The sequence below is a fragment of the Mobula birostris genome, chromosome 31 (genome assembly GCF_030028105.1).
Source record: "Mobula birostris isolate sMobBir1 chromosome 31, sMobBir1.hap1, whole genome shotgun sequence".
In the NCBI taxonomy this organism is placed as follows: domain Eukaryota; kingdom Metazoa; phylum Chordata; class Chondrichthyes; order Myliobatiformes; family Myliobatidae; genus Mobula; species Mobula birostris.
In genome coordinates, this window is record NC_092400.1 from 35,805,075 (window position 1) to 35,820,584 (window position 15,510).

Consider the following 15,510-nt stretch of genomic DNA (forward strand, 5'->3'; position numbering starts at 1 on the left):
CAGGCTGAATAGGGAAATGTTTCATTGAGATGTAAACTATGCTAAAAATTCATACATTTAATTTGTTTTATTAAGAAACTCTTCTTTGTTCTTCCATCTCATATCAGTGCTATTATATTTCAGCTAATCAATATATTTTTTTCACAAATATCTCTCCTTTACTCAATGAGAATGGTCTGGATCTCTCCAGGTGCATCCGTTGCAAGTAATGTCATTTTCATGCTCAGTGCTACATTTAAGTTCCTAGATCTTGCACATTCCATACAGTGTTGTTTCAGAAGTCGAAATAAGATAGCCAAACCATTGAAAACTACAATGCTATGCATGCCTAATTCTCAAAGACAGGCATGGGAACTCTTTCTGATAAATATCTGTTGACTGAGCAACTTGTTATCAATAACTCCTGGCAGTTAGGAACAACTCTTCTTCATTGCAACGCTATTGGTTTGTTCCCTTGTGAATTCAGGTACTGAGTTGGCACGGTCTCCAAGCTGGCATAGGTGGTATAGAGACCAGTCACCTGAAGGTCAGAGAAAGAATTCTCACTCCCACCGGATACAGGAGTGAGGCTCACCGTTCCTAGGGGAGAGTCCGAGAGACGGAGTGGGGATGTACTAAATGTGCCAAGTGTGTCCAGGTTAAAACTCTCATCTTTCATTTCTTCCCATAGGTTTCCTGTCAGAGAAAGTTGGTTGAAAGAGCATAAAGATTTAGATTTGTCTTAACAAGGGAAAAGCACATTGACAAGGTCATACTAAAAATTAACAGTGCACTGATAATGTCTCCTCATATGGTATTGAAAGGTTTGAGAATGAACTGCCAAGATCGGAGAACAACACAACTCATGCTCATACTAAATCTGCTGAAAATTGCCGTAGTTATTAAACTTCTGGTCAAAGGGAATTGCAACATAAGAATTATTGTAGTGTATGTGTACTAAGAGCAGGAGTAAGTAACTTTACACTGCCTCTCAAAGATAATGTCTCAACTGCTTGTAACCTTGACTCTGTGTTCCCATCTACCACCAGGAAACTCCCTCATTTACCAAGAATCTATCTACCTTTAGCTTAAAATGTTCAAAGACTCTGCATCCACTGCCCTTTCAGGGAGTGTTCCAGAGACTCAACCCACTGGCAGAGAAAAAAATATTGTTTTATCTGTCTTAAATGACAATACTTTTTTTAAATATAAATAGTGGTCCCTAGTTCTATGTTTTGTCAATATTAGCATTTAGCTGCACACACACAAAATGCTGAAGAAACTCAGCAAGTCAGACGGTATCTATGGAGGGGAATAAACAGTTGATGTTTTGGACCAAGATCCTTCATCAGGACAATGGAGGGTCTCACTCTGAAAGATTAACTGTTCATTTCCTCCACAGACGCTGCTTGACCTGCAGAGTATTTTCTGTGTGTTGCTCAAGATCTTCAGCATCTGTAGAAACTTTTATATTTATCAGTTGCATTTAGCTGTTAATGAGGCTCAAGTTCAAATATCAATAAATAACTCAGCTCGAGATTCAACACATTACAGCGTCCCAGGCTCAGAACTTGAGCTCAGCAGTTTCCAGCCATTCCCATGCAGATCCCCTAGAGACATATCTTGGTTTACAAGAAAATAAACCTCATCTTTTGTGTAACTTACTTCTTCTACCCTCCTACAGACATTTGCTTCACTCTTGCTCCCCTTCCCGGCTTTTCCTGTCTCTGCAAGGCTTAAAGCCCATGATATCCCCCAAATATGACTGAAATCACCACTGCTTTGCTCCCTCCAAAGGTGCTGCCAGAACCCGCTGAGTATTTCCGCCATTTCGTGTTCGCGTTTCTTTTCCCAACTTTTCTCGTGCCATGGACCAAGGACTCCTTAGAGGCCAGGCTGGGAACTCTACAGAGATCACTCACCATGCAAAGCAAAGTCCATGATGGTCGGGTCCAAGGCGTCGACATCGGTGCTCATATCTGTGCTCATGCAGAATAGGTCAGAAGCCACCCTGCTGTCTTCCTGGTGCTGCACGGGGCTGTGGCTCAGATCTGGTATGGCATGGAGAGGAGGGGTCTGAGCTGGGGCCGGTGAGTCAGGGCTAATCCTCGTCTGTTGCTGCTGGATCTGGTGGTGCAGCGGCAGGGAGTGCAGGGAGAGAGTGTTAATGGACTGGTGGGGAAGGTGCGGCACTGTGATGCTTCCCTGTGTGGATGGCACCTGTGTTGTCATGTGGATCGCTCTCTCCGAATACTTTGATGGCCTTCTGCAGTTTTCAGGCCGATCAGATATCAATTTGTCCAGCTCATCTGTCAAGAAAAACAGATCGTTGTGAGAGGTATGGGAGATTGCTACAATCTGAGGTGATAAACAATCTATTGGGGGCCCTGGGTCAGGCAGTTTCTGTGTAGAGAAACGGGCAATACCTCAGCTCAAGACCTTTCACCAGTTCAGATGAAGAGCCTTGTCCCAGAACATTGAACATTCCTAGACTGAACATAAACCGAACATTCCTAGACTGTTTCAATGACGTTTTATATTTTGTGATTTTCACTCGGTTTTAACCATTTGCATGATTTGTTGTTTATTTGCTTGCGCGGTGTTTGATGTTTATTTTGAATGGGTTCCATTGTGTTTCTTAGTTTCATAGCTGTCTGTGGGAAGACAAATCTCACGGTTGTATATTGCATAAATACTTTGATAATAAATATACTTTGAATCCTATGAATCTTTGAACATTGACCATCTATTCCCCTCAAGAGATGCTATCTGACCCGCTGAGTTCCTCCACAACCTTGCTGGTAAGGTCTGGTCCTTGAGTAAAAATTCTCTCTCCTGTTCTGAAAGCACTTCCTTCGGTATAAATATGGTTTCTCAATAGCTTCATTAGCTGGTCATAGTGCAGTAGATTACTGAATAAATAGGAGCTCCCTGCCCCGCTCCGTCACCCTTACCTGGGTTGGCCATGCTCCTTCGGATTGCTGCAAGATCTTTCCGTTTCCATTTCTGCATCTCCTCCTCCATTTTTTCTATCTTTGCTGGATTAAGGGCCCAAAGGCATCCTTTACGCGACGAGCCACTCAGTTTGTTCTCTACCTTCTCAAAGCACTTGTTCAGGGAGAGATTATGTCTGACCGAATTCTTCCAGCCATCTGGGGCAGTCTGAGAAAACCACAGAAGGTTAAAGTTCAGAGCTGAATGACTGTTGCCATTCTCGTTGCCCCTTTACTTCTGATCACCTCATTACAGGATGGGTGTAGAGGCTTTGGAATGGGTGCAGGTGAGGTTGTCCGGATTAGAGAGATTGGAAAAATTTAAACTGTTTCCTTCGGTTAGTCCAGGGGTTCTTAATCTGGGGTCCATGAGTAAATTCCATGGGGTCCGTGAAATGAAATAAAATTTTAACTGGCCTATATTTTAAATAAGTCTTGTAACTTAATATGTTAATAAAGAAGTACATATATCACTATATCACAAATTAGTTTTTTAATAATTTGATAATTGTATTTCAATAGAATTAGTTTATTTTGTAACCCTATGTATTTTATTTAACATATTTAAATACATTCTATAGGCTTCACCAGACTGCCCAAGGGGTCCGTAGCATAAAACAGGTTAAGAACCCCTGAGAGGACAGCTGACAGTGGCTTATAAAATTATGAGAGGCAGATATAAGGCAGGTAGCCAGAATTTTCTCCCCCAGAGAAGAAATAACAAGTAATTGAAGACTTAACTTCAGGTAAGAGGGGGAAAGTTTAAAGGACATATGTGGTGTGACGAGAATACACATAAAATTAAGATGTTTGCTGGCCTGGGTTAGCATCAGTGGCGTCAGCAGTTGGTCTGCCACCTGTCCTCAGGGGAAGGAGAGATAAGGAACAATGGACAGGCGATCTGGAGATGTGTAATGAAGGGACGGGAGAGAGAGCTGTCTGGAGCGGCTCCCCCCTTTGAAACCTGAACTGTTTGAAGTGATGGACAGGCGATACCCCAGCACGGGGATAAAAAGGGACAGGTTCGTTAAGGCAACACACACAACACCGGAGGTAACGAGACCCTGGAAGCAGTGCGCCTCTCACGAGTCGGTGGGAAGTACCGGACCTTAAATGCACAGGGTGGAAAGGTACAATCAGCGGGAACCCGGTGTGTGTCCACCCTTGCTTGGGTGCCGGGTTCACTGCAGAGGATCGACTGCATCTGGAGGAGGGGTCACAGTCGGTGACCTCAGGTGACATCACCAAGGACCCGCCCGGAAAGCTGCTTGTGAGCAATATCGCCGGTCTGTGAGTGGAAGCCGTTTCTGAATGATCAGTCGTTCCTGTTCTCTCTCTCTCTCCCTCCCCCCACGTTGTCTATCGCCATGGCAACGATTACTGTGAACTGAACTACTAAATTGGACTGAACTTTGTGTCACTTTGAAATTGGTCATTTACCCCTAGACAACGATAGAGCTTGATTGATGCTGTTATCTTAATTCCGTGCACATGTGTGTTTATCATTGCTGAACTGTTGCATTTATTATCCTTTCGATTACTGTGTTGCTTGTTTCTTTAATAAAGCTTTCTTCGTTTTAGTAATCCAGACTCCAACTGAGTGATCCATTTCTGCTGGTTTGGCAACCCAGTTATGGGGTACGTAACATAAGTGGGGTTCTCGTCCGCGATTTTGAACGCTAAATTTGGGACGGAGTAAATTGATTGGGTTAAAATTCCCAAAAGAAAGAAAAGACAAATAGCAGAAATGGAGGCTGAGGAATTTATAAAGGCGCCGACCTTGGAGGCATTAGAGGATGCCAGGAAATCGGAATTGGTAGCTGTGGCCAAACGGTTGAATCTTGCTGAGGTCAAGTCGACAGTGAGGAGAGAGGAGATACACAGAGCTATTGTAGAGCACTATGTATCTAAAGGTGTGTTTCCCCAAGGAGAGCTGGGGGTGGTGTCTATTGAAAAACCTGCTGGAGACGCGGTACAGGTGCAGCTTGAAAAACTGAGACCGAGCACGAGTTCCGGGTACGGCAGTTAGAACACGAAGAGAAGCAGTTAGAAAGGCAGGAGAAAGAGAAGCAGTTAGAAAGGCAGGAGAGAGAGTTAGAAAGGCGGGAGAAAGAGAAAGAGGTAGAAAGACGAGAGAGAGAGACAGTTGGAGAAAGAAGAGAAAGAGAGGCAATGGGAGCGAGAAGAGAGAGGGAAACAGAGGGAAAGGGAATTCGAATTGGAGAAGTCAAGGTTAAGGGCAGAGCAGGGGCTCATGCCAAACCAAAGTGGAGGGTTCCGGGCGACCCAGGAGGTTAGGCTGGTTCCCCCATTTGACGATACCGACGTGGACCGGTACTTTCTCCATTTCGAAAAAGTTGCTACCAGTCAGGACTGGTCGAAGGATAAGTGGGCTGTTTTGCTTCAGAGTGTACTGAAAGGGAAAGCCCAAGAAGCTTACTCCGCTTTGTCCGCGGAAGATGCCCAGAGGTATGAGGTGGTAAAAGAGGCCATCCTCAGGATTTATGAGTTGGTCCCGGAGGCATACCAGCAGAGGTTCCAGAATGCGAGGAAGCAGTGGGACCGCACGTATTTGGAGTTTGCCCGTGAGATGCAGACATATTGTGAGCGTTGGTGCGCCTCAGAGGGGGTAGAGGGGGATTATGACAGACTGCTGCAGCTGATCCTGATTGAGCAGTTTAAAGGTTGTGTCCCTGAGGGTATGAGACCCTACCTAGATAAGAAGGAGGCAGCCACGTTAGCCGCAACTGCTAAGTTAGCGGATGAGTATGCGTTGACGCATAAAATGAAGTTTGCCCCGAGTAAAGGCTACCAGAAGGGTAGTCAGGACGGAGGGGAGAGTCCGCCGGAAAAGTCAGAAAGTAAGCCAGGGACTAGTGAAAAGGATAAGGTAGACCAGCAGCAGTCTGGCAGGAAGTTCCCTGGGGTCGTCTGTTATAATTGTGGGAAAGCCGGACACTTTGCGTCCAGGTGCTTTGCCCCAAAGAAGGAGACGGGAAAAGGAAAAACGGCAATTTTGAATGGCTGTATCGAGCTGTTAAGCGAACCGCTAGGGAAGGGCAGGTCTACCAAGGCTCAGGAAGGGCGCGGGAGGTTTATCTCGGCCGGAGTGGTGTCAGTGAAGGAGGGGTTAAAATCAGTTCCAGTGCGGATCTGGAGAGACACGGGAGCGTGTCAGTCACTAATACTGAAGAGTGTATTAGAGTTTAGCTCAGAGACCCAGACTGGGGTGGTAGAGGTCAAAGGTGTTGGGGAAGGGACAGAATCAGTCCCTTTGCACCAGATACACTTACAAAGCAACCTGCTCTCTGGACTAGTCACGATCGGGGTGAGGTCCGAATTACCGATGAAAGGCGTAGAAGTCTTGCTCGGTAATGACATCGCCGGGGGAATCGTGTTCCCAGCCGTGAGATTGACAGGTCAGCCTGCCAGCAGTGAGGCCCCGCCCATGGACTCACAGGTTCATCACGGGACTGCAGTAGTGAATTTAGCTGAAACGTTTCTGCCAACCTTGTACGAGACGGGGGTAGAAAATGAAAAGAAGGAGTGTAGTGAGACAAGAGGCAGTGAGGGAGCTGGGACAGACGTAGCAGTAGCCAGGAAAGAATTTGTGCAGACGCAGGAGCGAGACGAGGGGCTGATGGTTTTGGCAGAGACAGCTCTCTCTGACACAACTTTAGCGAGGGAACTAGTAGGCTATTGTGTGGAGGAGGAAGTGCTAAGGAGAAAAGGGAAATCAAGTACAGTACCCGCAGATGAGTGGGGGGTGGTGCAAAAGGGTTATGGGGATGAGGTTTTTAACATGGCCCACGAGGTACCCCCCGGTGGACATTTTGCGGTGCTGGAGGAAACAGTTGGTGGAATCAGGAAAGAGGTTTACCGACTGCCCGGGGGAAGAATGTTGTTGATCATGACCGACGCGAACTGCGACGGTCACTGGCTTTTGATATGCTAACAAACCTAGTCGGGGTTAGCGTGGAAATCAATGAAGCTAGGGGCCCCCTGATAAGAGAAAAAAAACATTTTGAAAAGATTAGTATGGGATCGATCAGATGGGAGAAGGCTATTGTTTTGGCCAGGTCTACTGATAAGGTCTCTCCCTTAATCCCCGAACAAAGCGAATCTTTAGCAGAAGTAATTAAACGACTCGCACCCGTGTGCTTGATTGTCCCGAGGCGATGCAAAGAACTGGGACGTTGGGTGATGTCTGTTGCAATAGGTCAGCCTAGCAAACAACATCCATTATATAATGAGTAATTCAGTGACTAAAGGGCTGATGAACACAGAGGTGTGTATTGGCAATTTAATACAGCTGTCTGAAGCCAGCTTGATGGTGAACCTTGAAGAAAATGAATTCGGCCGCACGAGGGTCACTTACCTGGGAATTATGGTGACACAGGGGCAGCTGGCAGCGATGCAAGCTACAGTGCAGGCTATCGCTGACCTCCCAAACCCGACAGACAAGAGGGCCCTCAGAAGGCTCTTGGAGAAGGTGGGGTACTGTAGGAAGTTTTGCAATAACTCTGCGGTCACTACCCCTCCCCCTCCTACTAAGCCCTTGCGAGAGAAAACTGAGTCGGAATGGGACGACCCTTGTTATTGTGGTCCGGGACAAAACCAAATGAGAGGTTACATTGATCGCAATTCATCAGTGTTTTTGGCCACTATGAAATTTGCTGAGTTGGAGCCTGGTCTAAGGGATTATTAATAACACATATAAAAGGAACAGAAAATGTGATGACTGTCTGTCAAGGTGTTGACAACTTCAAATTCTCTGTATTAGCCAAATAGCTGATAAAGATGTATATTTGTATGTGTATCAAATAATGTATTCATGTTTGTAATTTTTACCTCCCGCTAAAAATCCTTAAAGGGAGGAAGTGTGACGAGAATACACATAAAATTAAGATGTTTGCTGGCCTGGGTTAGCATCAGTGGCATCAGCAGTTGGTCTGCCACCTGTCCTCAGGGGAAGGAGAGATAAGGAACAATGGACAGGCGATCTGGAGATGTGTAATGAAGGGACGGGAGAGAGAGAGCTGTCTGGAGCGGCTCCCCCTTTGAACCTTGAACTGTTTGAAGTGATGGACAGGCGATCTGGAGATGTGTAATGAAGGGACGGGAGAGAGAGTCTGGAGCAGCTCCCCCTTTGAACCCTGAACTGTTTGAAGTGACGGGCAGGCGGTACCCCAGCACGGGGATAAAAAGGGACAGGTTCGCTAAGGCAACACACACGACACCCGAGGTAACGAGACCCTGGAAGCGGTGCGCCTCTCACGAGTCGGTGGGAAGTACCAGACAACGCACAGGGTGGAAAGGTACGATCAGCGGGAACCTGGTGTGTGTCCGCCCTTGCTTGGGTGCCGGGTTCACTGCAGAGGATCGACTGCAACTGGAGGAGGGGTCACAGTCGGTGACCTCAGGTGACATCACCAAGGACCTGCCCGAAAGCTGCTTGTGAGCAATATCGCCGGTCTGTGAGTGGAAGCCGTTCTGAATGATCGTTCCCGTTCTCTCTCTCTCCTTCCCCCCACGTTGTCTATTGCCATGGCAACGATTACTGTGAACTGAACTACTAAATTGGACTGAACTTTGTGTCACTTTGAAATTGGTCATTTACCCCTAGACAACGATAGAGCTTGATTGATGCTGTTATCTTAATTCTGTGCACATGTGTGTTTATCATTGCTGAACTGTTGCATTTATTATCCTTTCGATTACTGTGTTGCTTGTTTCTTTAATAAAACTTTCTTAGTTCTAGTAATCCAGACTCCAACTGAGTGATCCATTTCTGCTGGTTTGGCAACCCAGTTACGGGGTACGTAACAGTGGGAAATAAGTTTTTTTTTGTAGAGAGAAGTAGGTGCCTGGAATGGTCTGTCAGGGGTAGAAGATGACAAGTAGTGGTGCTTAAGGACATTTAGGCAGACACTCGAATGTGCAGGGAATGAAGGTATATGGATTATATGTAGGCAGGTGGGTTTAGTTCAATCTGGCATCAGGGTCTGTTCCTGTGTTGTAACATTCTTTGGATCATTGTATGTTCTAATTCTCCTTTTAACAAGTAACGGTGACGTATTTGATCTCTTAATCTATTTAGTTATTGTTAACTGCTTCTGAAAATCTTGCTTATTTTAATAAAAGGTCATCCTGATTAAGCAAAGGACACTAGTTAAGGAATAAGGCATTTCCTGTTTCAACAAAAAAGATCAATGTCAAACACAAAGAGAGAGGATGAACTGAATTTATGATTGGACTTGTATCAGTCTCCCACCTTGAAGTAGGGGAAGTGTTCCTTCATGAAGCTATAGATCTCACTGACCGGCAGGCTACCTGTTTTGCTGTTCTTCAATGCCATGGCGATCAGGCAGCTGTCAATGAAAGAAACCCAAAAATCAAAGACTGGAAGGAAAATAAATACACAAATAAAACTCTAAAGTTTGTGTGTCTTCGGCTATTGTTGTGCTGTTGTGGTGCAATTAAATCTTAGCCCAACATCAGCATCGAATGCACCCAGGTTACCTCATTTACTTACAGAATAATGCTTCCTTTACATTGCACATCAATTAACCTTATTATCAGACTAATATTTCCTACCATACCTTTTCCATTTCTTCAAACAGTCATCCTTTTTGGTTCACCGGGACTGCCAATTTATATCAAATTATGGGCAGTTGTGACAGACAGCCAATAACCCAAGACTGTTCCACATTTATATTGTCTCAGGCCATTAAAAGCCTGAAACATGAGACACGTTTCATCTAATCAAGCTAAACCAATTCAAGCCCAAGATTCAAAGTGGGGAGAATGGTTGCGATTCAATACTTCACTCAAATGGTTTGGTTCTGAAGGAAGGTCCTCAACCTAAAATATTGGATCTGTTTCTCTCTCCACAGATGCTGCCTGACCTGCTCAGTAATTCCAACATTTTCTGTTTTGATTTTAGATTTCCAACATCTGTAGCTTCCTTTGATTTTCACTGTTTTAACACAATCCCGTGTGACCCTTGCAACAATTGATTACATTTCCTCTTGAGATATAATAAACCTCATTCTGGCCGAAAATGAACTAAAAATACAAGAAGTCCTTCAGACACACCATCTCTTTTACCCAGAATTTATATCCATTAAACTTGTCACCTTCCATCCATCTCATAGTGTCTCTATATGAGACTCTTCCCCCGTCCTCCTTTCCATTCTTTTTCAGTTAAGACCGTAATAAGCAAATTGTTAAAAAAAATTGGTGCTACTTCAGATGTAGCTGTTTGGTGACCAGTACAGTCTATGGGACTGAGATGGGCCAAGGGTTTGGGGACCAGTGCTGAGATGTTAAAGGGCATTGAAGCTTGATAAATGATAGACCTTGAAAATCCTCCAGTTTCAAATGGCTTGGCCAAACCATCCCAGCAGAGGAAAGTATTCGAAACAGTAATCCATCTTTCTCTCTTGGTTAGCCACTGTGATCAAACTTCCAATCTTTGCTTCTCGTTGGCGTTTTTGTCATCTCCTTATGGGTGAAAGTGAGAACCCTCCTGACTCTATCTGAGATTGTTTCAATGGATTAGACTTGCTGACACAAATGGGAAGGGAGGGGGTCTTGTTCACACTGCACACCCTGGCAAAGAGAACACAGGCACACCAGGAAAAGCAGATGCTAGCACAAAACTCTCGTGGAGCTCAGCAGCACCTGTGAAGTGAAATGGACAGCCAACGTTCGGGGTTGGCACCAGCACTCTGCCTCCGTGATGATGAAATCTGTTCATTACTACTGGCCTCTCCAATGCCAGCACATCTTTTCTTTGATAAGGAACCCAAAACTGCTCACAATACTCCAAGTGTGGTCTGACCAATGCCTTATAAAGCCTCAGTACTACGTCCTTGCATTTATAGAACCATACCATAGAAACTACAGCACAGAAACAGGCCTTTTGGCCCTTCTGGGCTGTGCCGAACCATTTTCTGCCTAGTCCCACTGACCTGCACACGGACCATATCCCTCCATACACCTCCCATCCATGTATCCAATTTATTCTTAAATGTTAAAAAAGAACCCGCATTTACCTCCTTGTCTGGCAGCTCATTCCATACTCCCACCTTTCTCTGTGTGAAGAAGCCCCCCCATAATGTTCCCTTTAAACTTTTCCCCCTTCACCCTTAACCCATGTCCTCTGGTTTTTTTCTGCCCTTGCCTCAGTGGAAAAAGCCTGCTTGCATTCACTCTATCTATACTCATCATAATTTTATATACCTCTATCAAATCTCCCCTCATTCTTCTACGCTCCAGGGAATAAAGTCCTAACCTATTCAACCTTTCTCTGTAACTCAGTTTCTCAAGTCCTGGCAACATCCTTGTAAACCTTCTCTGCACTCTTTCAACCTTCTTTATATCCTTCCTGTAATTTGGTGACCAAAACTGAACACAATACTCCAGATTCGGCCTCACCAATGCCTTATACAACCTCATCATAACATTCCAGCTCTTATACTCAATACTTTGATTAATAAAGGCCAATGTACCAAAAGCTCTCTTTACGACCCTATCTACCTGTGACGCCACTTTTAGGGAATTTTGTATCTGTATTCCCAGATCCCTCTGTTCTACTGCACTCCTCAGTGCCTTACCATTAACCCTGTATGTTCTACCTTGGTTTGTCCTTCCAACGTGCAATACCTCACCCTTGTCTGTATTAAACTCCATCTGCCACTTTTCAACCCATTTTTCCAGCTGGTCCAAGTCCCTCTGCAGGCTCTGAAAGCCTTCCTCACTGTCTACTACACCTCCAACCTTTGTATCATCAGCAAATTTGCTGATCCAATTTACTACATTATCATCCAGATCATTGATATAGATGACAAATAACAATGGACCCAGCACTGATCCCTGTGGCACACCACTAGTCACAGGCCTCCACTCAGAGAAGCAATTCTCTACTACCACTCTTTGGCTTCTTCCATTGAGCCAATGTCTAATCCAATTTACCACCTCTCCATGTATACCTAGCGACTGAATTTTTCTAACTAACCTCCCATGCGGGACCTTGTCAAAGGCCTTACTGAAATCCATGTAGACAATATCCACCGCCTTCCCTTCATCCACTTTCCTGGTAACCACCTCGAAAAACTCCAATAGATTGGTCAAACATGACCTACCACGCACAAAGCCATGTTGACTCTCCCTAATAAGTCCCTGTCTATCCAAATGCTTGTAGATTCTGTCTCTTACTACTCCCTCCAATAACTTACCTACTACCGACGTTAAAGTTACCGGCCTATAATTTCCCAGATTACTTTTCGATCCTTTTTCAAACAACGGAACAACATGAGCCACCCTCCAATCCTCCGGCACCTCACCCGTAGACAGCGATATTTTAAATATTTCTGCCAGGACCCCCGCAATTTCAACACTAGTCTCCTTCAAGGTCCAAGGGAACATCCTGTCAGGTCCCGGGGATTTATCCACTTTAATTTTCCTCAAGACAGCAAGCACCTCCTCCTTTTCAATCTGTACAGTTCCATGATCTCACTACTTGATTCCCTTAATTCCATAGACTTCATGCCAGTTTCCTTAGTAAATACAGACGCAAAAAACCTATTTAAGATCTCCCCCATTTCCTTTGGTTCCGCACATAGCTGACCACTCTGATCTTCAAGAGGACCAATTTTATCCCTTACAATCCTTTTGCTCTTAATATACATGTAAAAGCTCTTTGGATTATCCTTCATCTTGACTGCCAAGGCAACCTCATGTCTTCTTTTGGCCCTCCTGATTACTTTCTTAAGTATTTTCTTGCACTTCTTATCAAGCACCTGATTTACTCCCTGTTTCCTATACATTTCATACAACTCCCTCTTCTTCTTTATCAGAGTTGCAATATCCCTTGAGAACCAAGGTTCCTTATTCCTATTTACTTTGCCTTTAATCCTGACAGGAACATACAAACTCTGCACTCTCAAAATTGCTCCTTTGAAGGCTTCCCACCTACCAATCACATCTTTGCCAGAGAACAACCTGTCCCAATCCACGCTTTTTAGATCCTTTCTCATTTCTTCAAATTTGGCCTTCTTCCAGTTCAGAACCTCAACCCTAGGACCAGATCTATCCTTGTTCATGATCAAATTGAAACTAATGGTGTTATGATCACTGGAACCAAAGTGCTCCCCTACACAGATTTCCATCACTTGTCCTAACTCGTTACCTAACAGGAGATCCAATATTGCATCCCCTCTAGTTGGTACCTCTATATATTGATTCAGAAAACTTTCTTGAACACATTTTACAAACTCTAAACCATCTAGACCCCTAACAGTATAGGAATCCCAATCAATATATGGAAAATTAAAATCCCCTACCACCACAACTTTATGTTTCCTGCAGTTGCCTGCTATCCCTCTGCAGATTCACTCTTCCAAGTCTCGTTGACTATTGGGTAGTCTGTAATACAATCCCACTAATGTGGCCATACCTTTCCTGTTTCTCAGCTCCACCCATAAGGACTCAGTAGACAAGCCCTCTAATCTGTCCTGCCTGAGCACTGCTGTAACATTTTCCCTGACAAGCAATGCTACATCCCCCCCACCTTTCATTCCTCTGCCTCTATCACATCTGAAACATCGGAACCCTGGAATATTAAACTGCCAGTCCTGCCCCTCCAGTAGCCAAGTTTCACTAATTGCTATAACGTCATAATTCCACGTGTCAATCCACGCCCTCAACTCATCCGCCTTCCCCGCAATTCTCTCAGCATTGAAATATATACACCTCAGAAGATTTTTACCACCACTCACAACCTTTCTATTTGCAGCTTTGCTTGAACTTTTAACATCATTTATTTTCACCCCAGCCACACTGTCAGCTCTGGCACTCTGGTTCCCATCCCCCTGCAAATCTAGTTTAAAGCCTCCCCAATAACAAACCTCCCTGAAAGGGTATTGGTCCCCCTGTAGTTCAAGTGTAACCCCTCTCTCTTGTACAGGTCCCACCTGCCCCAGAAGAGGTCCCAATGATCCTGAAATCTGAAACCCTGCCCCCTACACCAGTTCCTCAGCCATTTGTTCATCCTCCAGAGCAACCTATTCCTACCCTCACTGGCATGTAGCACAGGTAGCAATCCTGAGATTACCACCCTTGAGGTCCTGCTTTTCAGCTTCCTACCAAGCTCTCTATACTCACTCTCCAGGACCTCCTCACTCTTCCTTGCTATGTCATTGGTACCGATGTGCACCACGACATCCGGCTGATCACCCTCCCACTTCAGAATGTCATACAAGCGATCAGAGACATCCTTGACCCTGGCACCCGGGAGGCAACAAACCATCCTGGATTCTCTGTCACGATCACAGAACCTCCTATCTGCACCTCTGACTATCGAGTCCCCTATCACTACCGCTCTCCTCTTTTCCCCCTCCCTTCTGCACTGCAGAGCCAGACTCAGTGCCAGAGATCCAGCTGCTGCAGCTTGTCCCAGGTAAGTCATCCCCCCCAACAGTACCCAATGCAGTGTACTTGTTGTTGAGGGGAATGGCCACAGGGGAACCCTGCTCTACCTGCCCTTTCCTCTTCCCTCGCCTGACAGTGACCCAATTTCCTGTGCTCTGCTCCTTATATTCTAGTCTTCTTGAAATGAATGCTAACATTGCATCTGCCTTCCTCACCTCTGACTCAGCCTACAAATTAACCTATAGGGAACCCTGCATGAGGACTTCCAAGTCCCTTTGCACCTCTGATTTTTGAATTTTGTTCCCATTTAGAAAATACTCTAATACTTTTATTCCTTCTGCCAAAGTACATGACCATACAATTCCCTACGCCATATTCCATCTGCCATAGCTTTGCCCATTCTCCCAATCTGTCTAAATCAACACTGCCTGCCCCTCCACCTATCTTCATATCATCTGCAAATTTTGCCACCAAACCATTAATTCTGTCAACCAAATCGTTGACATATAACGTGAAAAGAAATGGTCCCAACACCAACCCCTGCCAACAAACCACTAGTCAACTTTTATTCCTACTCTTTGTCTCCTGCCAGTCAACCAATCTTCTATCCATAATGGAATCTTTACGGTAGTACAATGGGCTCTTAGCTTGTTAAGCAGCATCATGTGTGGCACCTTGTCAAAGGCCTTCTGAAATTCCAAATAAACAACATCTACTGACTCTCCTTTGTCTATCCTGCTTGTTGTTTCCTCAAAGAATTCCAACAGATTTGTCAGGCTAGGTTTTCCGTTAAGGAAACAATGCTGACTTCGGCCTGTTTTATTATGTGCCTGCAAGTACCCTGAAACCCTATCCTTAATAACAGACTTCAGCAACTTTCCAACCACTGAAGTAAGGCTAGTTGGCCTATAATTTCCTTTCTTCTTCCTCTCTTCCTTCTTAAAGAGTGGAATGACATTTTCAATGTTCCAGTCCTCCTGAACCATTCCAGAATCTAGACATTCTTGAAAGGTTATTACTAATACTTTCAAGATCTCTTCAGCCACCTGGGGTGTAGTCCATATGATCCAGGTGACTTATTTCCCTTCAGGCCTTTCAGCTT

At 44.9% G+C, this 15,510-nt stretch overlaps 1 protein-coding gene across 2 annotated transcripts in view; it reads right to left on the minus strand.

The window, feature by feature from the left end:
• Positions 1-408: 408 nt before the first annotated feature.
• Positions 409-15,510, minus strand: part of foxn4 (forkhead box N4) — a 57,500-nt gene continuing 42,398 nt past the window's right edge. For both annotated transcript variants that reach the window (XM_072247571.1, XM_072247570.1), the window contains exons 7-10: positions 9,247-9,343; positions 2,934-3,141; positions 1,902-2,288; positions 409-675 (exon numbers count right to left, since the gene is read on the minus strand). In XM_072247571.1, coding sequence (XP_072103672.1) covers positions 428-675; positions 1,902-2,288; positions 2,934-3,141; positions 9,247-9,343 — 940 coding nt within the window. In that variant the 3' untranslated portion in view covers positions 409-427. The remainder of the gene's footprint in view (positions 676-1,901; positions 2,289-2,933; positions 3,142-9,246; positions 9,344-15,510) is intronic.